This window comes from Aureococcus anophagefferens (assembly GCF_000186865.1).
Source record: "Aureococcus anophagefferens unplaced genomic scaffold AURANscaffold_6, whole genome shotgun sequence".
In the NCBI taxonomy this organism is placed as follows: Eukaryota; class Pelagophyceae; order Pelagomonadales; family Pelagomonadaceae; genus Aureococcus; species Aureococcus anophagefferens.
The window spans coordinates 1,516,931-1,542,649 of NW_008705566.1; the positions used below are offsets into that span (position 1 = coordinate 1,516,931).

Below are 25,719 nucleotides of genomic sequence, written 5' to 3' on the forward strand. Positions count from 1 at the left end.
GCGTAGGCGAGGCCGCTGATCACGGAGAGCTCCTCGGAGCAGGTGATGAGCCCGCCGCTGAGGTCGTCGACGAGGGCCGAGACCTCGTTGACCGTGTCGACCTCGGACACGACGGCGTCGTGGATGGCGTTGGACGTGCGCGTGTAGCGGTCGGCGCACTCCGTCGCGCAGGAGATGCCCGTGGTGCTGAGCACCCACTGGCCGCCCTCGGGGCAGCTGAGCGTCGGCGCGGCGGACGGCGCGACGGTGTACGTCGGCGCCGCGGTGGGCAGGAAGGTCTCCGTGGGCGGCGCGGAGACGATGGGACTACGCGTCGGCGCCTCCGTCGACGGCGCGTAGGTCGTCGGCGCCTCCGAGGGATAGGGCGACGGCGGCGCGGACGGCGCGGCCGTCGACGGCGCGGCCGTCGGCGCGGCCGACGGCGCGGACGTCGTCGGCGCCGGCGTCGGGGGCCGCGTGGGCCGCGGCGCCGGCGCGCCCGTCGGCGGCGCCGAGGGCGGGGGCGTCGGCGGGTGGGACGCCGTCGGGGCCGACGTGGGCGCGCGCGCGATGGCGCCGTCCTCGAGGCAGTAGGAGAAGTACTGGACGGCCTCGCCGTACTCGAAATTGACGTAGACCTCCTCGTCGGGCGCCGTGGCCTCGTAGGCGAGGTCGCCGGCCGTCGCCGCGTCCGGGAAGGCGAACTCGAGCAGCACGCACGACGTCGCCTCGGCGCACTTGTAGACGCGGTCGGTGCCCGCGGCGACGAACGCGTCGACGTCGAGCGCGTCGGCGCTCGTCGGCCCGCTCGTCGCGTTGTAGGCCGTGATGGTCACGCCCGTCCAGTCGGCCACGTCGGGGAAGAAGCGCAGCGACGTCAGCACCTCGCCGTCGCCGCACGCGTCCGGGCCGAGCGACGGGTACGGCGTCGGCGGCGTCGACGGCGGCGCCGAGGGCGCGGGCGACGGGTGCGTCGGGACCCCGCTCGGGAGCGCCGTCGACGGCGCGAGGGACGGCGCCGGCGTCGGGTCCGGCGGCGCCGTCGGCGCGGCCGTCGACGACGTGAGGTCCAGGGAGATCGGGCAGTTCATGCCGTCGTTGGAGCTCGTCGCCTCCGAGGGCCCCACGTAGGCGAGCGACACCGTGTTCGAGCAGACCTCGTGGTCGTCGTAGGAGAAGCCCTCGTTCCAGCACGTCTTGGGCACGTAGATCGGGAACTCGAGCTCGAACATGCCCGCGCCCGTGTTGCTGCTGAAGAACGCGCGCGTCGCGTACTCGGAGCCCACGATGTCGAGGTAGGCGTAGGCCGCGCCGAAGGACGTCTCGCCGTCGTCGTAGAACTCGAGGTCGTCGCCCCAGTCGACGCTCGATTCCAGCACGGCGTAGGCCTCGGGCTCGCCCGTCTCCTCGCCCAGGCGCACGACGAGGAGCTCGTAGGCGCCGCCGAGGCCCACGAGGTAGCCGCGGCCGCCCTCGCCGTCGATGACCTTGGTGTCGCCGTCGTGCTCCTCGACCGCCGCGACGTCGAGCACCGCGCCGGTGTAGAGATCCTCCGAGACGCCGAACGTCGCGTCCTCGTAGAAGAAGGGCGCGTCGCCGTTGATCTCCCCGACGTAGTAGAAGCCCTCGCCGCCGTCGCGGCCGACGTTCTTGGCGTAGTAGTAGTTCGTGCCGACGATCGCGCCGACGTTCGGCGACTCGTACTCGAGCGGCGTGTCGAAGCAGACCTTCGACGACGCGTCGAAGCGGCAGAGGTAGCCGCCGAAGGACGCCATGGCGTAGTTCGACGACCCCAGGTCCGTCGGATCGCCGCCCGTGAAGATGGCCGCCGCGTTGATGTGGCCGTCGAACCACGAGAGGTCCTCGACCTCGGAATAGACGCCCGTGTCGATGTCGAGCTCGCGGACGGTGTAGGCGTCCGCGCCGTCGTACTTCAGGACCTGGATGGGCTCCTGGTACGCCTCGCAGTCGAAGGCGTCGATGGACGCGTCGGACCAGCGCGCGACGGCCTCGGACGTCGGCGCCGACGTCGGCGCCGTCGTCACCCGGAGCGTCGCCCGGATCGTGGGCTCGACGGTCGGCGCGGCGGAGACGGACGGCGCGTAGGTCGGGAACAGGCTCGGCGTCTGCGTCGGCTCCGGCGGCGTCGTGGGCTCGGGCGTCGGCTCGGGCGTCGGCTCGGGCGTCGGCTCGGGCGTCGGCTCCGTCGACGGCGCGGCCTCGAAGAACTCGGGGCAGTTCATGCCGTCGTTGTAGTTCGTCGGCGCCGACGCGGACACGCGCCGGATGCCGACGACGACGTCGCAGACGCCGTGGGCGTCCGTGTCGAAGCCCGCGTTCCAGCACGAGTCGGGCACGGCGACCGGCAGCGCGAGCTCGAAGAGGCCCTGGCCCGAGTTTGCCGTGAAGTAGATCTTCGTGTCGCCGTCCGCGTTGTAGACGAAGGACGCGCCGAAGCCGCCCGTGTCGTCGTCCGCCGGGTCGAAGCCGTCGAAGTCGACCTGGCTGTCGAAGACCGCGTACGCGTCGGGATAGCCGCTCTGGCCGCTCAGGTGGACCACGAGCAGCTCGAAGTCCGTCGAGAGGCCCACGAGGTAGCCCGCGTCGGCGTAGCGATCGTCGAAGAGCTCGTCGCCGTCCTCCTCGACGCCGGAGAAGTCCAGGACCGCGCCGTCGTACAGCGACGGCGCGACGGCGAAGGCCGAGTCGGCGTAGAACTCGGGCTCGTCGGTGTGGATCAGGTCCACCCAGAAGATCTCGCCGTTGTCGTCCGCCTCGCCGAGGTTCTTGGCGTAGTAGTACCGCTTGTCGACGATCGCGCCGACGTTCGGCGACGAGAACTCGAGCGCGTCGTCGAAGCAGACCTTCGCCGCCGCGTCGAAGCGGCACAGGTAGCCGCCGAAGCTCCCCATGGCGTAGTAGCCCTTCTTGCCCCCGTCGTACAACGCCACGGCGTTGATGTGGCCGTCGAAGTAGTCGAGCTCGTAGAGCAGGTGGTACGCGCCGTCGTCAAAATTTAATTCGTAGGCGCCGTAGAGCGACGCGTCGTCGTAGCGCATGACCTGCACGGGGTTGTAGTTCGTCTCGCAGTCGAACTCGTCGACGGCGACGTCGTCCCAGCAGAGGCGGCCCGTGCAGGGCTCCTCCGTCGGCGCGGCCGTCGGCGCGAGGACGAAGTCGCCGTTCGGGCAGTTGAGGCCGTCGTTGTAGTGCGTCGGCTCCGAGGGCCCCAGGTAGTTGAGCGCCACCGTCGCGTCGCACTTGGCGTGGTTTTCGACGTCGTCGCCCTCGTTCCAGCAGTCGTCCGGGATCTCGAAGCCCGTCGCGAGCTCCATGATGCCGTAGCCCTCGTTCGACGCGAAGAAGAGGCGGTAGCTCGCGTAGAGGTCCGCGTGCCGCAGGAGCTTGTAAGCGAAGGCCGCCCCGAAGGAGTTGTCGTCGTCGGAGTGGTCGTCGGCGTCGCCCCAGTCGACGACCGCGTCGAGGACCGCGTACTTGTCCGGCTTTTTCGTCGCCCGGTTCACGTGGACGACGACGACCTCGTAGCCCAGGGCGATGCCGACGAGGTAGGTCCCGTCCTCGTCGTACATGTCGACGATCATCTCCGCGCCGTACTCCTCCACGGCGACGAAGTCGAGCACGGAGCTCTTGTAGAGCTCGGGGCTCATCGTGAACTCGTGGCCGTCGTGGAAGTCGGGCCGGTCCGTGTGGATGTCGCCGACCCAATAAATATGAGAATTCTGGATGTTGTTCCCAAAGTTCTTCGCGTAGTAGTAGGTGTTGCCGATGATCGCGGCCGCGTTCGGGCTGTCGCTCGCCAAAGGCGTCGCGAAGCAGACCGCGTGCGACTCGTCGAAGCGGCAGAGGTAGCCCCCGAAGGACGCGAAGGAGAAGAAGGCGTCCTCGGACGCCGTGACGAACATGGCCGCGGCGTTGATGTGGCCGTCGAAGTACTCGATGTCGTACATGAGGTCGTAGTTGCCCTCCTCGTACTCGAGCTCCAGGACGCTGTAGCGCGCGTCGTCGTCGGAGAGGCGCATGATCTGCACGGGGAAGACGTGCGTGTTGTCGCTGCAGCCGAACTCGGCCACGGTCTCGTCGGCCCAGCAGTAGTCCGCGTCGCAGGCGCCGTCCGTGGGGACGTAGCTCGGCGCGTACGTTGGCGTCTCCGTCGGCATCGACGACGGCTCGTACGTCGACGGCGCGTAGGACGGGTTGTAGGTCGGCTCGTAGGTCGGCGGGGGCGTGGGCGGCAGGGACGTCGGCAGGGACGTCGGGGCGGCCGTGGGGCCGCTGCCGCCGTTGAGCAGGCTGTAGGCCGACGTCGTGTCCGCGGCGGCCGCCGCGGTCTCGTTCGCGGACACTCGCGCGCCGTCGAAGGCCGTCGACGATAAGCGCCGGCGGCCCGCCGTGGCGTCGTCCACGAGGGTCTGGAGGTCGCCCGACGTCGCGGCCTCGACGACCGTCGCCACGTAGGCCGCGACGTAGGCCGCGTCCGCGGCCGCGGCGTCGTCGGCCGTCGCGTTGCTCGCGAGCCAGAAGTAGTCGTAGAACGAGTAGGCGATGGACGTGAGGCCCCCGTCGAGGGATGCTGATACTTCATAAACATAATCTGCCGTGACGTTGGGCCAGAGCGCGGCGATGACGTCCTTGAACTCCGCGACCGCGTCGACGTCGTCGTTGAACGTGTCGCTGTCGACGCCCGAGAAGACGAGCGCGGAGCTCACGACGACCTCGAGCGCCGTCGCCACGTCGGCGGTCGAGTCCGTTTCGAGATCCTGGCCCCGGGCCCAGGTCACGGTTGTGGTGTCGAGGGCCTCGAGGCTCGTCATCACGTCGACGGTCGCGGCTTTGACCGTAGCCGTCGTCGCGGCCGCGGCGAGCGCGTCCTCGAGCGCGCCGACGTCGACGGCCGTCGTCGCGGCGTCGTAGTAGTCCGACGCGAACGCCGCGGACGCGTTCGCCAATGCCGCGTCGCCGGCGTCGCCCGCCACGGACGCCCAGTGGTAGAAGTCGAAGCCGATGAGAGTCGAAGCAATCGCCGACGACGCCGTCAGCGACGTGACGAAGGCGGACCCGTTGACGTAGGGCGCCAGCGCGATGACCAGCGCCGCCTCGATGTCGGCGACGGCGCCGGCGTCGTAGGTGATGGCGTCCGGCGTGATGCCGTCGAGCGCGACGGCCGAAGTGGCGAAATACGTCACGTCGGTGCTACCGTCAAAGGCCGTCGGCGCGACGCTCGGCGCGCAGGTCGCGGCCCCGACGGCGCCGTCCTCGAAGAGGAGCGCCGCGGACATCTCCGCCGCGCAGACGCACGTCGCCGCCGGGTTCACGGCGAAGCCCTCGAGGACGCACGCGCCGGAGCAGTCCTCGTAGACGACGTCGACCTCGTAGCCGTCGGGGCACGTGACGCAGTCCGCGTAGGGCGCCGGCGACGCCTCGAGGTCGCCGCAGGTCGCGTAGTGGCCGCAGGTCGCGCAGCCCTGGAAGGCGCACTGGGCGATGGTGCCGTTGAGCACCGCGAGGCAGTCCTCGAACCACATCTGCTCCCCGGCCGTCGCCGCGGCGGCGTTCCAGGGGCAGGACCCGTAGACCTCCGTCTCGAGCGATTCCGCGAATTCGCTGTAGGAGAGGCTGCAGTTGCTCGGCGCCAGCGTCGGGGCCTCCGTGCTCGCGACCTCGATCTCGTCGAGCGGCAGCGGGCCGCCGTCGCCGCCGCCGCCGTCGCGGTCGAGCCGCGCGGCGGAGCGCCGCGCCGCGGCTCTCGCCGGCCGTCGCGCGGCGCGGTCCGCCCCGCCGGGGGACGACGCGCCGCGCGAGGACCGCGGCGCCGACGCAGGGCTGCCCAGGCCGAGCGGCCGTTGAAGGCGCACGGCGGCGCCGCCGGCGAGCGCAAAGGCGCAGAGCGCGGCAGCGTAGGGCAGCCGCCGCCGCGCCGCCGTCGCGCCGCCGCCGCCGTCATCCGCACCCGCCGCGGGCCGGCCGCCGGCCATGCCCAGTGCGTTGCTAGCAGCGTCGGTTCCCCGAGGGCTGGGCAGATTGAAAAGTTGGAGGCTTGATTTCTAGGCTTGCTTTGAAGTCGGCGCGCATCATTGCCCGTGAAGCTGCCCAGGCAATATTGCACTTCACGTTGAAGATTTCGCGCGCTCTCGAGCGGCGCCCAAAGCCCGCCGCCTTGACATTGCGCCAGACGCATTGCAACGCGCCGCTCGACCGCCATGCAGCGCCGCACCGCCTTGCTCCTCGCCGCCTTGAGCGTCGCCTCGTCCATCGAGGCGCCGCGCAGCCGCACGACGGCGCTGCGCGCCGCCGCGGCGCCCAAAACAAACTCTCTTCCTGCCGTCGCCGCGGGCGGCGCCCTGGACGCGGGCCTCGCGAAGCGGCTCGAGGTCGGCGCCGTCTTCGCGCTCTGGTACGCGCTCAACGTCTACTACAACGTGCTCAACAAGAAGGTGCTCAAGGTCGTCAAGCTGCCGTGGCTCGTGGCGACGGCGCAGCTCGCCGTCGGCGGCCTCTACTCGCTCGGCGTCTGGGCCGCGGGCCTCCGCGCGGGGCCGGCGGACCTCGGCGCCGCGGTGAAGGCGGCCCTCCCCATCGCCGCCGCCCACGGCGCGGGCCAGGCCGCTACCGTCGTGAGCCTCGGCGCCGGCGCGGTCAGCTCGACGCACGTCATCAAGGCGCTCGAGCCGCTGTTCAGCGCGGCGGTGAACGCGGGCGTCAACGGCGAGGTCCTGCCGCTGGGCGTCTACGCGTCCCTGCTGCCCGTCATCGGCGGCGTCGGCGGCGCCGTGGCGACGGACCTGAGCTTCAACCCGCTGTCGTTCGCCGCGGCGATGGCGTCGAACCTCTGCTTCGCGTTCCGCGCGGTCTGCTCGAAGAACGCCATGAGGGCGCCGGGCTCCGTGCTCGCGGCGCTCGGCGCGCCGTCGCTCTTCGGCGTCGTCACGCTCGGCGCGCTGCTGCTCGTCGCGCCCGTCGCGCTCGCCCTCGAGCTCCCGGGCCTCTCGGCCGCCGTCGCCGGCGTCGCGTCGCCGGGCCTCGCCGCGAGCCTCGCCTGCAGCGGCCTCTTCCACTACCTCAACAACGAGGTCATGTACCTCGCCCTCGCGCGCGTCCACCCCGTGACGCTCGCCGTGGGCAACACGCTCAAGCGCGTCGTCGTCATCCTCGCGGCGCTCGTCGTCTTCCAGGAGCCCATGAACCTCGCGACGGCCGTCGGCACGGCCGTCGCCATCGCCGGCGTCTTGCTCTACTCGGTCCTGAAGCAGAAGCTCGCGTGAGCGCCGCCGGGGTAACGGGGCTAGGAAGACGGGGGCTCGAGGACCGGCGCCGCGACCCGGTCGAGTCGAGCAGCAGCGCGCGCGAGCGCCAGGGTGGTAACGGGACTAGGGAGGCGGGGGGGGGGGGAGGGCCGGCGCCGGGCTCAGTCCGCGGAGTCGCAGGTCCGCGCGCGCTTCCTCGGCGGGCTCGCGAGGGGCACGATGAGCTGCTTGACGAGCTCCGGGTCCGTGCAGAGGTCGGCGAAGGACGGCGACTGGGACACCTCCTTGACGTTGTCGCGGATGACCTCGACGCACTTGGCCTTGAGGCGGTCCGTGAGCGGGAGGTGCGCCTCGGAGAGCGAGAAGATGGAGAGCGCGTTCTCGACCGTGACGCTGTCGCACATGATGTCGAGGCACTTGACGGCGAGCGTGCGGAGCGTGTACTCGGAGGCGAGCTTGAAGATGTCGACGACGGACTCGGGCGGGATGGGCGCGTCGCCGCCCGAGTAGATGAAGCGGAGCACCGTCGCAAAGGTGTCGTAGTCCGCGCCGACGACCTGGACCTCGTCGTCGAGCGCGTCGCCCTCGCCGTCGCCGCGCGCCGCGCGGAGGCGCCGCGTGTTGAGCATGGCGCGGAAGTACTCGGACCGCGCGGCCAGCACGAACTTGTGCGCGCGGATGCGGCGGCCGCCGACGACGAACGTCACCGCGTCGACGCCCAGGTCGTCGGCGGGGTCCGCGTCGAGGAAGCGGAGGAAGGACGGGTTCTCGATGGGGTCCACGAGCTTCCGGCAGTCGAACTCGACCGCGTCGAGATTGCCCGACACGTAGATCGCCGGGAAGAGCGTCGTCGACCGCAGCCGCGCGTACGCCTCCTTCGCCGGGCCCGCGTTGCACGCGAAGCCCAGCGTGCCGTCCTCGAGGTCCAGGTAGGCCTTGATGACGTCGCCGGCCTTGTAGGTGCAGCCGAACGCGGACCAAGCCGAGTTGGCGCCCGTGTCGCCGTCGCCGTCGCGGTCCGCGTCGAAGTCGCGGACGTGCTCGTTGGCCTTGCAGGAGCCCGTCGACGCGTAGACGAAGATGTTGTTCCGGTTGATGGGCTTGTTCAGCTTGATGCTGTCCATGGCGAAGCCCACGGCCATCCACCGCCGCCGCCGCTTCACCGTGAACGTGCAGACCCACCGGCCGCGCGTCAGCCCCGCGGACCCGGGGCCCGACGCGAGGATCCACGCCCCGTCGAAGTGCTGCGTGTTCCCCGTCTGCGTCACCGTGCGCCGGTCCTCGGACACCATCAGGTTCTCCCCGGCGCGGTCCGCGTTGAGGTGGATCTCGCTCTGCATGGCGCTCCGGTTCCCCGCGTCTTCGTACCAGGGAGAAGCCATGATTTTGTGATGCGGGGGCCGTCGAGGGCCGCCTCGAAGGTCTGGGGGTGTGTTTGCGGCCGCCTCCTACCGATGCCGCCGCGCGCGCTCGTACGACGAAGCACGATTTGAGCGCCCCGAGCGGTGCGATCGTCGTGTGGAGAGCGTCCACAGCACGCTTGGCCCGCGCAGTTCATGCTGTGGCAAGTGCTGCCGCGGCGAGTGCGACGGAGTAAAGTACGGAGTACACTTGCGTTCGGCGTACGCGTCCCCGCCACACACACACGCCCCCTTTACGACTCGTGGGGGTCGTACTCGAGGTCGTCGGTGAGGAGCGCGAGGAAGACGATCCAGGGCACGTTGAGCGCGACGGCGAGCGCGAGCTCCGCGTAGGCGGCGCGCTCCCAGGCGGCGACGCGCGCGCGGAGCTGGGTCTTGAGCGCGGCGGAAAAGGCCGCCGCGTCGAGCGCGCCGCCGGGCCCGCCGCCGTCCTCGGGCCGCGCGACGGGCCGGCCCGAGCCGTCGCAGGTCGCCGTGTAGGTGAACCGCGGCGCCGCCGCGTCGCGCCAGTTGAGGCGGCAGAGCGCGTCGACGGCGAGGAGCCGCGCGACGTTCATGAGCACGTAGATCGCCGCGCCGCAGCAGAACTTGAGCAGCGCCGCGTGGAAGTACCACTCGACGGAGCAGGCGCAGTGCTGCGACGCCATGCGCAGCAGCGGCTTGCTCGGCCCGCCGCAAGTTACCGTGCAGTCCGGCAGGTCGGCGCAGTCGAAGACGGCGTCGCCTAAAGCCCAGGACGCCGCGTCGTCGGCGCACGCGGGCTCGGCGAGGCTCGACCCGAGCGGCGCGTAGGGCGTCGACGCCGCGCCGGCGTCGAGCAGGGGGCAGAGCGCGACCGAGCCGTTCGCGGCGCCGCACCCGCCGTAGCCCTCGAGGCCGCAGCACGCGGCCTCGAAGGACGCGTCGAGCGCGCCCACGTCCAAACAGCCGCCCAGCAGCAGCGCGTTCGACGACGAGCCGGCCTGGGCCGCGGCGAGCGACCCGAGGTAGAGCGCGTCCTCGTCCTGCTGCGCCGCGGACGTCGTCAGGTACGCGGAGCAGTGCTCGCCGCGCGTCGCGTCGTAGTCGTCGATCTCCGTCGCGTAGACGCCGCGGCCGTCCACGGCCGCGTAGTTGTAGGCGATGGCGTAGAGATTCTGCGCGAGGAACGTGCCGTTGCCCTTGGTGCCGTGGCCCGCGACGCAGACGTCTGAGTATTCCCGAAACACGGGCACGTACGCCTGCGCGAGCGCCGAGAGGATGAGCACCGCGAAGACGCCCGCGAGCGCCGCGGCGCCGAGGGGCGAGAAGACGAGATTCGCGAGGAAGAAGGTCGGGTTCGTAGCGAAAAGGCCAAAAGCGCTCCGCAGGGACCCCGCGGAATCCGCCGCGTGGTCCACGGACAGGTCCGGCCGCGGCAGCCTGATCGCGGACCGCCCCAAGAAACGGCGGACGATGCGCACGGACTGGAACGCGCGCCAGACGTAGTCCAGGAGCACGAGGAGCGACGTCACGGACGAGATGGAGAAGAACACGAGGTCGACGTCGTAGGACGTGCCCTTGAGCGGCGCCCAGTCGAACCACGTGTCCCTGATGTCCGCGAAGGCCGACGTCGCCGCGGCGCCCGCGGCGGAGACGTTGACGCTCGGCGCCTCGTAGGCCGCCGCGCCGGCGCTCAGCTCCGCGAAGGCGTTGAGGGCCACGGCCTGCCGCTTGACGAAGTCGTCGGCGGCGCCGTCGAAGCGCGACGACGCGTTCGCCAGGCTAGCATCTTCTTCGGGCGAAAAGTCCGCGTAGGCCGGCGGGTCGTAGTCGCCGTAGTCGATGGAGTCCGGGATTTGCTCGAGCTCCCGCGCGACCGCGACCGCGCGCGCGTGCGTCTCGCGCGACAGCCGCGTGAGATTCAGCAAGAGCGCGTCGTAGACGGCGTCCAAAGACGGCGGGTAGAGGTAGTTCTTCCCCGGCGCGGGAAACACATAAAAGTCGTCGGGCCAGCCCGGCGGCGCGGCGTAGAAGTCCGACAGGCCCAGGTCGAACCAGCCGCCCGAGGGCGTCGCGACGCCCGCGTCGCCGATCCAGCCCGTGACGCCCTCGTAGAAGTCGCGCGCGCTCGCGTAGGCGTCGCCGACGCGGTCGACGTAGTCCTCGGCGCGCTCCGCGTAGGCGTCGACCGTGTTCGACGCGAGCTGCACTTGGTAGTCCGCGCGGGCGACGTAGGCCTCGAAGAGCTCTCGCGCGTCCTCGAGCGCCCCCCCGAAGCACGGCGTGCTGAAGTTCGCGTCGGAGCGGCCGCTCAGGCAGGCCGAAGCGAGGTCCACGCCCGCGAAGACGTCCGGGAAGCTCGCGTTCGACAGGGCGACGAGGTCGCGCGTCAGGGCGGCGATCTGCGCGGCGACGTCCGCGCGGAGCGTCGCGGTCTTGTTGGCGAGGTAGGCCTCGTCGTAGGCGGCCCGCGCGGCGGCGTAGGCCGCGAGGGCGCCCACGGTCGTCGACGCGTCGTCGGCGAAGCCCGTCGCCGTCGCGAAGGCCTCGCTGCGCACCGCGCCGACGTCGCCGACCAAATCCGCGGCGGCCGCGCACGGCGTGCTGCAGTTCGAGGCACCGGCGGCGGCGGCGACGTCGCAGGGCGCGGCGCAGGTGTCCGTGTCGTTGAGGGCGCAGGCGTAGGGCACGGCGTGGGCCGTGTCCAGCGTCTGCCACTCGGAGAGCGCGGACACGGCCGTCGTGACCGCGGCCGAGCACGCGGCCTGGGCCGCGGCGAAGCCCGCGAGCGCCGCCGCGTTGCTCCGCGCCGCGGCCTCCGTCGCCGCGACGGCGACGGCGCGCTGGGCCTCGTAGGCGCCGCGGCACTCGCCCATCTGGCGCGACACGCACGTCTCGTAGTCGGACCGCGCGTCCCTCGCGGAGTCGTACGCGTGCTCGCAGGACGCCTGGACGAGGCCCGCGGAGGGCTGCTCGACGAGGGCGTCGGTGAGGGCCACGGCCACGGACAGCGACGCGACCCACATGAGCGACACGGCCGTCAGGGACAGCAGCAGCCGGCAGGGCAGCGTCGGGTCGGACGTGGCGCGGGACCAGAGGCTCGGGGGCGCGGCCGCCGGCGCGGCCGCGTCGCGCTTCGCCGCCTCGGCGGCGCGGCCCGCGCCGAAAGCGAGGGGGTTCTCCGCCGCGAAGGCCGACGCGCGCGCGGGGAGCTCGACGGTGCCCGCCATGTCCACTTCTGGCCTTGCGAACTGGAAGGGCTGCATCATGCACCTTCGGCTGATATGATTTGTCTTGCTTAGTGAGAAACCTCTACTCAACGCGGAAGTCTGCGGCTCTCTTGCGGGCCAGCCAGGGCGCCGCGTAGACCGGTGCTCCCGCTCGCCCGCAGCGTTCGCCGCCGCCGGTGACCCGCCGCGCCCGGCGCGCGCGACCGGTCCGCCGCGTCCCGGGCGCCGCGCCCCCGCGGCAGCCCGAGCAAGCGGCCCGCCGAGCCGCGCGCCCTCGACGCCGCCGCGGCGCCGCGGCGCGCCGCGGAAGCCACCATGGCCTTCGTCATGAAGTTCTTCCGCAAGGACCCCTGCGTGGAGAACTACCAGCTCGGCCGCGTGCTCGGCCAGGGCTCCTTCGCGACGGTGAAGCGCGCGACGGACAAGAAGGACAAGTCCGTCTGGGCCGTGAAGATCATCCGCAAGAAGGCCCTGGGGCCCGAGGACCAGGAGGCGCTGGAGAAGGAGGTGTCCATCATGCAGGAGCTGAGCGCGCTCAAGCACCCCCACATCGTCTACCTCAAGGAGGTCTACGACTCCGCGGACAACTTCTACATGGTCATGGAGCTCTGCCAGGGCGGCGAGGTCTTCGACCGCATCGTCAAGAAGGAGAAGTACACGGAGGTCGAGGCGCGGGACGCCCTCAAACAGATCGTCGAGGCCATCCGCGTCTGCCACAGCCGCGGCATCGTGCACCGCGACCTCAAGCCCGAGAACCTGCTCTACGTCTCCCCCGAGAGCGACGAGATCAAGCTCGCGGACTTTGGGCTGGCGAACATCCTGCAGCCCAACAGCGCCCTGGCGACGGCCTGCGGCACGCCGGGCTACGTCGCGCCCGAGGTCATCGGCTCCGCGGGCTACAACAAGGAGGTCGACATCTGGAGCCTCGGCGTCATCGCCTACATCCTGCTCTGCGGCTTCCCGCCCTTCTACGACGAGAACCAGGGCAAGCTCTTCAAGAAGATCCAGCGCTGCCAGTACACGTTCACGCGGCCCTACTGGGACCAGGTCTCCGACGGCGCGAAGAAGATGATCACGACGATGCTCGTCGTGGACCCGGCGAAGCGCGCGACGGCCCAGGGCGTGCTCGACGACCCCTGGATGGCCGCCGACGGCGGCGCCAAGGACGCCAAGGACGCCGAAGGGGCGCGCCACCTCGACGGCTTCCGCGAGAACATGGCCCGCTACAACGCGCGACGGAAGTTCAAGGCGGGCATCATGTCCATGCAGATCGTCTCCTTCCTCCAGAACGGCGCCCTCCACAGCGCCACGCTGCGCGCCAAGGCCGAGAAGGCCGCCGAGGACGCGGCGCCGGAGGCCGCGCCCAAGGAGGCCTAGGCGCGCGCGCGCGCGCGACGCCGGGCCCCCGGCGCGCCGCCCCGACTCCCTTCCCCCATTAGCCGTGCCGTCGTCGAACTTCGGGGAGTACTTCGGAAGCACTGCGGGATGCCTGTCGAGCCGAGCGTTACGAGGGGACCTACTTCTTGGGCGAGAGCGCGTCGAAGAGGAAATCTTGGTAGAGCGCCGTGACGAACGCGCTCTGCTTCGCGTCCGCGGCGCCGCCGTGGCCGCCCTCCATGTTCTCGTAGTAGAAGATGTTTGGCGCGCCCGTCTCCTGGAGGCGCTTGACGAAGGACCGCGCGTGGTAGGGGTGGACGCGGTCGTCCTTCGTCGACGTCGTCATGAGGAGCTTCGGGAAGGCCGTGCCCGGCCGGACGTTGTGGTAGGGGCTGTTGTACTTGAGGAAGGCCCAGTCGTCCGTGTCCGGGTCGCCGTACTCGCCGCGCCACGACGCGCCCGCGAGGAGGTGCGAGTAGCGCTTCATGTCGAGGAGGGGCACGGCGCAGACCACCGCGGCGCAGAGGTCCGGGTGCTGGACCATGAAGTTGCCGACGAGGAGGCCGCCGTTCGAGCCGCCGCGGACGCCGATGGATTGGGGCGTCGCGACGCCCGTCGCCGCGAGGTGCTTCGCGACGGCGGCGAAGTCGTCGACGCAGACGTGGCGCTTCTCGCGCTTCGCCGCCTGGTGCCACTTCGGGCCGAACTCGCCGCCGCCGCGGATGTTCGCGACGACGTACGTCGCGCCCCGCTCGAGCCAGCCCGCGCCGATCGTGCCGCCGTAGCCCGGCGTGTTGCTGATCTCGAAGCCGCCGTAGCCGTAGAGCAGGCACGGCGTCTCCGGCGGCGCGCCCGCCGTGCGCACGCAGAAGAAGGGGATCTTCGTGCCGTCGGCGGACGTCGCCTCGCCCTGGAACGCCTCCTTGCCCGCCGCGTCGAACATGGCCGGGAGCGCCTTGATGACCTCGGCGTTCGCGACGCCCGCGGCGCCCGCCACCGCATCCGCGAGCGCGAGCGTCGACGGCTCGAGGTACGTCGACGTCCGCAGGAAGTAGGCGTTCGACTCCTCGGCGTCGACGGGCGACGCGGACACGCCGCGGATCATCGGCGCGGCCTCGCTGCCCGCGTCGCGCCACGTCGTGGCGCCGCCGGCCTCGACGGGCTCGAGGAAGACGAGGCGCGTCCGCACGTTATCGAGCACCGTGAGCACGAGGCGGTCGCGCGTCGCGGCCGCGGACGCGAGCGACGTCTTCGCACTCGGCACGAAGAGCGGCTCGAATTTGGCGCCGCGGACGCCGCGGGCGACGAAGTCGTCGAAGCCCACGGCGAGGTAGGACCCCGCGGGGTACGTCGTGCCGCCGGCGACGAGGTCCGACCGCGGCTCGACGAGGAGCTGGTCGCCGAGGTGCGACACCTGCGCGTCGTCGGGCAGGCCGAGCGCGTCGAGCCGGTGCCAGACGCCGTCGCGCGCGGCGCTGTGGCGCCGCACCTGCTTCTTGGTCGTGTAGAACGTCGTCGCGCGATAGCGCCACTCGAAGGCCGCGCCGCGGCTCCGGCTCACGTAGCCGCCGACGGACACGTCCGAGGCCTCGCCCTCGAAGACGACGGGCGCGTCCCTGGGGTCCGTGCCGCGCGTCCACTCGCGGACCGTCCGCGGGTAGCCGCTGCTCGTGAGGTCGCCGTCCTTCAGGTCCGCGCCGAGGAAGAGCGTGTCGCGGTCGAGCCACGAGCACCGGCTCTTCGACGGGTCGAGGAGCTCGAAGGCGTCGCCGCCGACGAACGCCTTGGCCGCGAGGTCGAACTCGCGGCGCACGATCGCGTCGCTCCCGCCGGGCGACAGGGACACGAGGGTCCGCGTCGGCGAGCCGACGAGCCGGTGTTTCTCGTCGTACTCGCGGCAGCTCGCGCTGCCCTTGTAGACCCAGGACTCGCCCTCGGCCCGGCCGAGCGCGTCGACGTCGAGCACCGTCTCCCACGGCGGGTTCTCGGACCGGAAGGCCTCGAGCGACGGCACGCGCCGCAGGAGGCCCCGCGGGTTGGCCTCGTCGGTCCAGAAGTTGTAGTAGAAGTCGCCGATCTTGCTCACGCCGGGGATCTTCTCCTTGGACTCGAGGACCTCGAGGATCCGGCCGTACGTCGGCGACGCGGCCGGGTCGCCGAGCGCGGCGAACGTCGCCTCGTTCTGCGCCTTGGCCCAGCCGAGCGCGGCGTCGCCGGACACCTCCTCGAGCCACGCGTGCTCGCCCTGCTTCGCCTCCCAGCCGGCGATGAGCGCCTCGCGGTCGTCGGCCGCCTCGCAGCCCGCCGCCGCGCCGCCCGCGAGCGCGACCGTCGCCGCGACGCCGCGGCGCCGCGACGACGACGACGACGACGACGACGACGACGACGACGACGACGACGACGACGACGACGACGACGACGACGACGAGCCGCGCCCGTCGGCGCGGCGGCCGGGCGCCGCCGGCGACCGGGCCGCGCCCGCGCGCAGCGCCAGCGCCAGCGACGCGCCGCCGCGAGTCTGCGCCAGCAGCGCCAGCGCGCCGCCGCCGCGGCTGCGCGTCAGCGCCGCCGCGGTGAGCAGCCGCTTCGCCGCCAGCGAGCCCATCGAGTCGTTGCTGCCCCGCAGTCGACGGCGGCGCGCGCGGTCCAGAAAGTCGACAAAGCCCTCAATCAACGTAGCCTTCAGGGTGCCGAGCGCGCGCCTCTAGACGGCGTAGTAGACGCTCGCCGCGCCGGCGCGGCCGCGCAGCCCGACCCTCTAAACAACGCAGGAGTTCGTCGTCGTTACCCGCTCGCTCGAAGACGCGCGGCGCGGCTCAGCAGCCCCGGCCGAGGAGCTCGCAGAGGTCCTCGCGCTTCTCCTGCTTGGACTTGGACTTGAGCTGCTTCTCCTTGGCCTGCTCGTCGGCGAGGCTCCCGGCGAAGCCCTTCTTCTCGCTCTTCTTGTCCTTGTTCTGGGCCGCGAGCTTTCGCGCGAGCCGCGCCTTCTCGATCTCCTCCTGCGACGGCGCGTCGAGGTCCTGGACCTCGCCGTCCGCGCGGGCCGCGAGAGGGCTCAGCAGCGCCGCCGCCGGCACCGCCGCCGCCGCCGCCGCCAGCCGACGCAGCGACGCGCGCCGCGACAGGTCCGGCGAGGAGAGCGAAACCTCCGCAGAAGGCGTACTGGCGGCGGCTACGATGTTGCAAAGCGCGCGGACGGTTGCGCGAGTTGCGAGGGCGTAGAGAGGGTGCTAAACGCACTCGCGGCTGCGACGCACAGCGTCAGGCGGGCGAGCAGAGACGCTGACATCGCTTCAAGCTCGGATCGAGCCAATGATGCCGTCAAAGTGCCGCTGCAAAAGCGTCGTTGCCAGCACTCTCGCGCCGCTCAATTTCGCTCCGTCGGGCACCGACGTTGGGGCGCAGGGCGAGTCTTCCACCTCCCCAGATCCCCACCCCATCCTTCACCCACGCCCCTACACATCACTTACCCCCCCGAAACGCTCCGCGCGTCTTTTGAGCCCCCGCGCGCCGCGAACGCCCCCCCAAGCCGCGCGCGCGGCGAACACACCCTCGAACAGGCGCCATGACGTCCATGCTGAGCAAGTTCACGTCGGGGTTGACCGGCGGCGGCGGCCTCACGAGCGGCGACAGCTCCCGCAACGCGACGAACACGGGCTTCGCGAGCGCGTCGTCGACGCCGCGCGAGTTCGGCAAGTCGAAGCCGATGACGAGCGCGTCGCGCATCGGGAGCGCGAAGCGCGTGCCTCTGGAGTCGGCGAAGAAGTCGCCGCAGAAGAGCCCCCTGAAGCCGCTCGACGAGGACACGGAGATGAACACGGAGGAGGACGCCGTCGAGGGCACGCTGCGGCCCGGCGGCATGACGCTGAACGACTTCGAGGTCGGCCGGCCGCTCGGGAACGGCAAGTTCGGCCGCGTGTACCTCGCGCGGACGCGCAAGGACAAATACATCGTGGCGCTCAAGGTGCTGCGGAAGAGCCAGCTCGAGAAGAACGGCGTGGAGCACCAGCTGCGACGGGAGATCGAGATCCAGACGCACCTCGTGCACAAGAACATCCTGCGCATGTACGGCTACTTCTGGGACGAGAAGCGCATCTACCTCATCCTCGAGTTCGCGCCGGGCGGCGAGCTCTACAAGCGGCTGACGGCCAAGGGCCGCTTCAGCGAGCAGGAGACCGCGCGGTACATCCTCGAGATGTCGCGCGCGCTGTCGTACTGCCACCAGAAGCACGTCATCCACCGGGACATCAAGCCCGAGAACCTGCTCCTGGGCCTCAACGGCGAGCTCAAGATCGCCGACTTCGGCTGGTCCGTGCACGCGCCGTCGCTCCGCCGCGAGACGTTCTGCGGCACGCTCGACTACCTGCCGCCGGAGATGGTCGAGGTCAAGGGCTACGACGAGAAGGTCGACCTCTGGTCCCTCGGCGTGCTCTGCTACGAGTTCCTCGTCGGCGAGCCGCCCTTCGACGCGCCGGGCAAGAAGGCGACCTTCAAGCGCATCTCGCGCGTCGACCTCCACTTCCCGGACTACGTCTCCGCGGGCGCGCGCGACCTCATCACGCGCCTCCTCGTCAAGGACCCCAAGGAGCGCATGCTGCTCGACGACGTCGCCAAGCACCCCTGGATCGTCCGCAAGACGAACCCGGACCCGTGAGGGGCCCGACGCGCCGCGGCCCCGGCGCGCGCCCTCCTCCCTCGTAAAGACGCAAGATCGAAATGAGGGGACGAAGCGCGGCTTGCGGTGGAAAAAAACTCTAGACGGGCGCGTAGCAGGGCGCCTGGAAGCCGGCCCAGGACGCGTTGTCGATCCTGCGGTACTTGGCCTCGAGGAGCGCCGGGTCGAGGCTCCCGGTGACGTAGTAGAGCGACGCGTCGTCGAGGGCGCCGGCGAGGCGCCGGACGACGTCCGGGTGCTGCGCCGCGACGTTGTGCTTCTCCTCCGCGTCGCCGAGGACGTCGAAGAGGCACGGCGCCGTCGCGTTGCAGACGGGGCAGTCGTCGCCCGTGACGACGGGGTCCGTCCGCCCCGGCTGCGGCGGGTCCGGCTGGCGGCCCGCGAGGCAGGCGCTTTCCGCCGGCGTCTGCGTCGCGTTCGCCGCGTAGCGCACGGACTGGCCTGCGGGCGCCGCGCGGTCTCCTTCGGTCGGGGAAGAATCAAAACGCGCCAGGACGGACCCGCGAGGGTCACGAGCTTCCACCACCGGTCCGGCGACGCCGCGTCGACGACGGAGACTTCTGTGACGGGCGTCACGGGCCGCGGCTGCGTCGTGTTCGCGCCCGTGAGCAGGGGCCAGACGTCGACGCCGTCGACGCCGCGGACGACGCCGTCGAAGACGACGTCGTCGGCCGCGTCGACGCCCGCGAGGCCGCAGAACCTGCCGCGTGGGGCGTCAAAAGCGCTCTCAAAACATAGAACGACGCCGCGCCGCGCGTCGCGTACCAGTCCGCGACGTGGACGAACTTGGCGCCGGTCCGCGCGCCGCGGAGGCGCGCCGGGAGCCGGCCGCCCGCGAGGAACGCCGCCGCGCGCGTGCCGCCCTCCCAGGGGTCGTGCTTGTGGCCCCGGAGCGGCCGGTTGTTCCCGAACTCGCCCACGCCGCCCTACGCGCGTGCGCAAAGCGTCGACGCGAGCGTCGGGCCGCGCGCGCGGACGAGGCGACGACGGACGGGGATCGCGGACGGACGCGGGGGACGCTGACGTTGTCCGCCGTGAAGAGGAGCAGCGCGTCGTCCCACTTGTTCGTCGTTTTCAGCGCCTTGGCGACGCGGTCGACGCCGAGGTCGAGCGCGTGGAGCATCTGCGCGTAGACGCAGTCGGCGCAGAGGGGGAAGTCGGGCCAGGCGCCGCGCTCGTCCTCCGGGGGCATCTCGTAGGGCGTGTGCACGTTCTGGAACGCGACGTACATGAACAGCGGCGGGCCGTCGGCCGCGTGCGCCTCGACGGCGTCGACGGCGCGGCCCGCGTAGTAGGTCGTCGCCGAGTCGAGCACGGGCGCGAGGGCCAGCGCCGGCTCGCGATCCAACCAGAGATCCGAGCTGTTGTCGCCGTGGAGGAGGCCGTGCGAGTAGTGCTCGGACCCCGACAGAAAGCCGACGTGCGACGCGAAGCCGCGATTGATCGGCAGATGGTCCGTCGTCTCGTAGCCCAGGTGGCCCTTGCCGAAGAAGTGGCACTCGTAGCCCGCGCCGTCGCGGAGCTTCTCGGCGAGCGTCGTCGTCGCCAAGGGCAAAAAGTCGCTGCAGAGCCTGTCGCCGTCGGGCTGCACGGACGTGATCGACGTCGGGAAGCGGCCGCTGAGGAAGGACCGCCGCGACGGGCTGCAGTAGCGGAAGACGTAGTGCCGCTCGAGGAGCAGGCCGTCGTTTGCGAGCGCGGCGATGGCCGGCGTCGGCGCGTGCTCGTTGTAGAGCGCCGTGTCGTACCAGCCCAGGTCGTCGGCGAAGATGGAGATGAGGTGCGGCGGTTTTGATGATGCGGCGCCGGTTATTGCGAGGAGGTAGAGGGTGGTGCGTAGTGGCGCGCGGAGAGCTCCCCAGTGCTTGCGGTGCGTTCGTTCTTCGGCCATACTCGGAGCTGCTGAGCGCTTCACCATCGATGCATCCAGCCGAAGCGGGTCGAAGCGGCGGTTGCAGCAGAGCATGTTGGTGCGTCGCGTCGCTCTCGCAGCCATGGCCAGCTTCCAGCTCGCCGCCGCCGACCTCTCGAAGCTCAAACCGCCAAAGGCCGGCCACGTGCGCCTCTACCTCTGCCGCCACGGCCAGACCGATTGGAACGCCGCGAAGCGCATCCAGGGCAGCGTCGACAAAGAGCTCAACGCCATGGGCCACCGCCAGGCGGCGCTCATCGGCGAGGCGCTCGCGGGCGTGCCGCTGACGCTCGTCGCGAGCTCGCCGCTGCGGCGCGCGTCCGCCACCGCCGACGCGGTCTTCGCCGTCTTCCCGTCGGCCGCGCGCGAGAAGCACAGCGGCCTCCGCGAGATGGACTTCGGCGAGCTCGAGGGCACGGTGCCCGGCGACGTCTACGCGGCGACGAACGCGGCCTGGGCCGGCGGCGACCTCGACCACGCGTGGCCCGGCGGCGAGGCGCCCGCGGACGTCGTCGCGCGCGGCCGCCAGGCGCTCGCCGGCGTCCCGTGGCCGTGACGATTTTCGAGAGATGAAAAATCGTTACCGTCATGCTTGGTAGGCGCTCGCGGCGCTCGGGCTCCTAGGCCAGCCGGACGGCGCGCCGCCGGAGCACACGCACGCCGCCGTCGTCTGCCACGGCCGCTTCAACAAGATCCTCCTCAGTTCGCTGCTTGGTCTTGGTGTTGAGAAATGCGGCGAGCTCGTCCAGGGCAACTGCTGCATCAACGTCATCGACGTCAAGGTCGACGCGGACGTCGACGCGACGGACGCGGCCGAGGGGATCCTCCTCAACTACGTCGGCCACCTCGCGGCGCTGGAAAAGGAGGTGAGCGCCGCGGCGCGATAGTCGCCTAAGCGTCGATCGTTAGCATCACGGCGGCTCCGTCGCCGCCGGGCTTGGGGAGCCCTCCGGTGAAACCGGACGTCGTCGCGATCTTGGCGTCGGAGATGGCCGTCGACCGCCGGATGGCATCTCCACCGGATGCTTGTCGACGGCGCCGAGCTCGTCCCAGGAGATGGCGACGGGCACGAACTGCAAAGCGAACATGGCGAAGACGAAGAGCCAGAGGCGGCAGGGGTCGTCCGCGGCGAGCGCGCCGACGGCGTAGCCCGCCGCGGCGCGCGCGAGCCCCTTGAAGATCTCCATGAGCGCGAGGTAGAAGCCCGCGTCCTGCTCCCTCGCGACGAGCTTCGTGTAGATGGAGTTGTTCGACGGCATCTGCGCGAGGAAGGGCACGTGGTAGAGCGCGTACACGGCGGCGAAGAGGCCCAGGGGCCGCGGCGCCGCCGGCCCGAGGAGCGACGGGCAGCCGAAGAGGCCCGCGTACGCAAAGAGCACGGCGCCGACGGCGACCTGGTTCCCGACGCAGAGGCCGCGGTCGCCAAGCGCGTAGCGCCGCGCGAGCGGGCCGACGGCGAAGGCCGACGCCGTGCCGACGACGCCCGTGACCGCAAAGAGCGCGCTGTCGCGTAACGCGGACGGCCCGTAGAGTCGGCTCGTGACGAGCGGCAGGCTCCAGTCGAGCGTCTGGTTCCCGAAGTTGTTGTTCCAGGAGAGGAAGAAGCAGGCCCAGGCGCCGGAGCGAACCAACGTGCGAGCGACGGCGCGCGCGCCCCGCGGCGCGTCGGCGCGCCTCGGCTTGGCGTCGGGCGCGCGGTCGGGCGCGGCGTCGTCGAGCGACGCCGTCGCCAGCGCGGCGACGTTGCACGCGGCGACGACGGCGCCCGCGCCGGCGTAGGAGCGGTCGCGGAGGCCGAGGAGCACGGCGGGACCGCAGAGCGAGGTGAGCCGCTGGAGCCCCATGATCGTGCTGAAGACGGGCGTGCGGTCGCGCGCCGGCACGCTCGCGGACACGTAGGCGGTCGTGACGACGGCGACGCTGGACGCCGCGCCCGCGAGCGCGCGCGCGGCGACGACGACGTCGACGGTCGGCGCCAGCGCGTAGGCCGCGGAGCCGACCGCGGCGGCCGCGAGGCAGGCGGACGCCGCGCGGCCGTGGACCCGGCCGCCCGCGTCGCCGTCAATGGCGCGGCCGACGAACCACATGGCGACGACGCGCGACGCGAAAAAGACGCACTGGCAGCGCCCGTTGGCCGCCATGGCGTCGCAGCGGCCGCCGCCGCAGAGCTCGCGCAGGTAGTGCACGAGCGTCGGATTCACGAGCACGTTGTCGATCGTCGACGCCACCTGGATGACGTAGACGCCCAGGAGCTTCGGAGGCATGGTCAGGCCGGCCTGGAGCTTTGGAGGCATGGTTAGGCCGGCTACGCTGGATTTCAAGAGCTCTCCATGCGCGGAGTTGGGCTGTAAATGCTCCATGCTCTTTGATCCTCAGTCAAGTTGAACCGGTCGTTGAACAATTCTTGAACCGAGGTGCGCAGTTTTGTGAGATCGAGTGGATGGTGAACCAAATGATTTGAACCCATTTGAGTGCCCTATTACCGGTTCTCTTATGATTGATCCTGTCGTGGCGTCCGATGGACATACATATGAGCGCCATGTTTACAATTCAAACTTGGCTGAATAGGAAGGAAAACATCTCCTATAACAAGGGAACGATTGACACCTCATCTATATCCTAATCTGCTGTTAAAGTCAATAATGGTTACGATCGCCGAAAATAATACAGATTTTAGAAACGAGTATGAAAGGGTCAGCCCCCTCCACCACCAGTACATAATCGTCAAAATCAAGTTCCATTTACAAACAGGGCGGCAGCACACACACACGCCCCACAGACGTCGAGTGTAGTCGCATGCACACGTACGAATGCGGGTTAGGGGGCGGGCCTAGCACATGAGCCTAGGCCTAGGCGAGGACGTCGTCGTCGTCGTCGTCGCCCATGTCGGAGCCACGGGGGCGGCACGCTCCACGCGCGCGGGGTACCATGTGCGGTCGCCGGGTCTGGGGGTTTTGTAGTCCGTCGGGGTCGGTGTAGTCTGAGACCGGATTCTGGCGTATCTCGGTGAGCTCAGCCCGAATCGCTTTGTAGTCGGAAATAGTCGGTCGATTTCCCTTGTAGTCGGTGCGCGCGACCGTGCACGCCAACGCGCGTCTTCGCGGGCTCGGCGCAACTCCGTCCGGCCCGCCCCCTGCCTCTCGGGGTCGAGGCGAGGCGCGAGCCGACGCGTCGGGCGGCTCCCGTGCGCCTAGCGACGGGTCGCCAGTCTGTAGACGCGCGCGCCGACCCCCAGCAAGGCCTGGCCTGGGCTATTTGGCATTCGGTCGCCGGGCGCTGCCTCGGAGAGCGTCGCGGGAGAGCATACGCACTTTCTGGTTTTCCATGGCTCTCGACGCGCTCCTGGGCCGCGCCGGCCTCGCGTCGTTCGCCGAGAAGCTCCGCTCCTTCGGCATCGAGAGCATCGACGACCTGGGCGAGATCTGGAGGGAGCCGTTCGAGCTCACGGCGGACCGGCCGGACGTCCACGTCCACGCGAGGTGGTACTCCTGCATGCCCAACGCGGGCACCTTCAAATACGACGTCTCCGACACGTCCGCCTACGACATCGAGCACGTGATCTCCATCGTCGACCTCGAGTACGACGACGCGCTCGACACGTACAGGCTCGATGACCGCACGGCCCGCGGGATCTCCGAGGAGGTGGCCCAGCTCCAGCGGTCGCGTGCCACCGACGCTTCTGCCGCCCGTGTCATGCGCCAGCAGCAGCAGACCGCCGCCGCCCGCGCTGCGAGGCTCCAGATGGAAGGAGCCACAACTTTCATAGCCGCGGGCACCTCCCGTTATGGCCGTGGGACGACCCGGATCGAATGACGCTGACCTTGTCAACTCACCACGCGGTGAGGCTGAGGTCCGCTGACGAGAGTTCGGGCGCCCCGCGCGCCGTAAAGCGAAATTCACGTAGAACCGGACGTCGTCGAGACCCGGGTCCGCGGCGCCCGCGAAGGGCCTAGCGACCAAGTAGCCGGCCAAATAGTCGGTCGATCTAGTCGGTTTGTAGTCGGAGGCCGGTTTTATAGGCGACTTCGCGCGGCCCCGTGAGTTTGGAGCCGAATCTAGTCGGGGTGCCCGACCGCACATGGTACCCCGCGCGCGTGGAGCGTGCCGCCCCCGTGGTCGGAGCCCGGGGCCTCGGGGCTCTTGTTGCCGCCGCCGTCGTCGTCGTCGTCGAAGGTCATGTACTCGGCCCGGGGCTCGTCGTCGTCGTCGTCCGTCTCGTCGGGAGCCCTCGACGAGGAGGAGCGTCCGCCGCAGTTACAGGTCCTTGTATCACATCCCCAGGTTTCATCTCTGCAGGGTTAGGAGCAGGGTTACGAGGAGGAACAGGGGGAGGAGGAGGGTTACGAGGAGCAGCAGCAGCAGCAGCAGCAGCAGCAGGAGGAGGAGGAGGAGAGGCAGCAGCAGCACGTCGCGGATGGCCCTGGCCCGCGGCGGCGCGCGCGGCGGCGCGCGCGGCGGCGATGAGGTTCTTGTGGCCTTGGCGACCGTGGGCGAGCTGCACGAGCTTGGCGGCCTTCAGCACGCCGGGGTGGGGGCGGCCGTCACGGTCGGGCTGGTCGTGGGAGCCGCGGTCGGCGCGCCCGTGGGGGCGGCCGTCGGGCTGGTCGTGGGAGCCGAAGTACTGTTGGTACTGTTTCCCGCCGCGGTGGGCGCGCCCGTGGGGGCGGCCGTCGGGCTGGTCGTGGGAGCCGAGGTACTGTTGGTACTGTTCCCCGTGGAATTGGCCGTGGGCAGGCCCGTGGGCAGGTCCGTGGGCTTGGCCGTGGGCAGGTCCGTGGGCTTGGCCGTGGAATTGGCCGTGGGCAGGCCCGTGGGCAGGTCCGTGGGCTTGGCCGTGGGCTCGGCCGAGGGGTTGGGCGTGGGCTCGGCCGAGGGCTCGGGCGTGGGCTTGGCCGTCACGACCTCCACCGTAACGGTCGCTTCGTCGAGCGCGTCGAGCGTCTTCTCCTTGTCCACGCCGGCGCCTTCGAGCGCGTCCGCTGCCTCGGGAGACCGCTCGGCGGCCTGCGCCTTAAGCTCTGGGAGGAACTTGTCGCTCTCCACGGCCTCTTGGAGCGCGTTCGTCGCCGCGGCCGCCGCGTCCTCCGCGGCCGAGACGTCGTCCCCGAAGATGGTGCCGTCGAATGAGATTTTGGCGCCGTCCTCGTCCTGGAGCCGCCGCCGGGTCGACGTGCTCTCGGCCACGATGTTCGACACATCGTCGTAGCCGCCCAACGAGATGATCGTCGCCTTGAGCGCCGCCCGCACGTCCGCGTCCTCGTTCACGTCCGAGGCCGAGAGCCCCGTCATGAAGAGCGACGTCGACACCTTCGCCTGCGCTCCGGCGGGCGCCGCCGTAGTGGTCGTCTCCACGGGGGGCGCCGCCGTAGTGGTCGTCTCCGGCGGGATGATATACCCAAAGGCGTCCGCCGACGCCAGGAAGGTCGCGGCGAGGAGAAGTCGGGGAAACGTCGTCATCATGATGTCACGGGGGGTGTCCGAGAGGCCGCAGGAAAGTACGTGCGTGGTGGAGATTGCGGGTGCCTGCGGGGGAATCGACGCGGTTCCGCGGCGACGATCGACGGACGAGGCGCGCGAATCAGGGGTTGAAGACCTTTCAGGCACGTCCGCCGACGGCCGGGAGGCCGGCCGCCGGCCGCGCCGCGCCACCGAGGACTCGAAGACGTAGCGGAGCGGGTCCCGGCGCGCCGGCCGCCGGCCGCGCAAGAGCGAGTCGCTCTTCGCCGTCGTCGAGGTGTCCGCCGCGGACCACGCCGCCGGCGGGCCACGAGGTGGGAGGCCGGCTTGCATGCGCTTGGCGTGCACCGAGGACTCGAAGACGTAGCGGAGCGGGTCCCGGCGCGCCGGCCGCCGGCCGCGCAAGAGCGAGTCGCTCTTCCGCGTCGTCGAGGGTCCGCCGCGA

The 25,719-nt window shown here is 70.7% G+C and overlaps 4 protein-coding genes across 4 annotated transcripts; 3 read left to right on the forward strand and 1 right to left on the reverse strand.

Moving 5' to 3' along the window:
- Positions 1-6,197: 6,197 nt before the first annotated feature.
- Positions 6,198-7,259, forward strand: AURANDRAFT_23976 (hypothetical protein; the record flags this gene model as incomplete). The annotated part of the gene is made up of 1 exon (XM_009037326.1): positions 6,198-7,259. The coding sequence occupies one exon, from the start codon at positions 6,198-6,200 to the stop codon at positions 7,257-7,259; it is 1,062 nt and encodes a 353-aa protein (XP_009035574.1).
- A 4,921-nt stretch (positions 7,260-12,180) lies between these two features.
- On the forward strand, positions 12,181-13,230 carry AURANDRAFT_24561 (hypothetical protein; the record flags this gene model as incomplete). Its single annotated transcript, XM_009037327.1, has 1 exon — positions 12,181-13,230. The coding sequence occupies one exon, from the start codon at positions 12,181-12,183 to the stop codon at positions 13,228-13,230; it is 1,050 nt and encodes a 349-aa protein (XP_009035575.1).
- Positions 13,231-13,369: 139 nt separating this feature from the next.
- AURANDRAFT_23968 (hypothetical protein) lies at positions 13,370-15,835 on the reverse strand (the record flags this gene model as incomplete). The annotated part of the gene is made up of 1 exon (XM_009037571.1): positions 13,370-15,835. The coding sequence occupies one exon, from the start codon at positions 15,833-15,835 to the stop codon at positions 13,370-13,372; it is 2,466 nt and encodes an 821-aa protein (XP_009035819.1).
- Positions 15,836-17,089: 1,254 nt separating this feature from the next.
- Positions 17,090-17,884, forward strand: AURANDRAFT_24553 (hypothetical protein; the record flags this gene model as incomplete). Its single annotated transcript, XM_009037328.1, has 1 exon — positions 17,090-17,884. One exon carries the CDS (start codon positions 17,090-17,092, stop codon positions 17,882-17,884), a length of 795 nt encoding a protein of 264 aa, XP_009035576.1.
- Between the last annotated feature and the right edge of the window lie 7,835 nt (positions 17,885-25,719).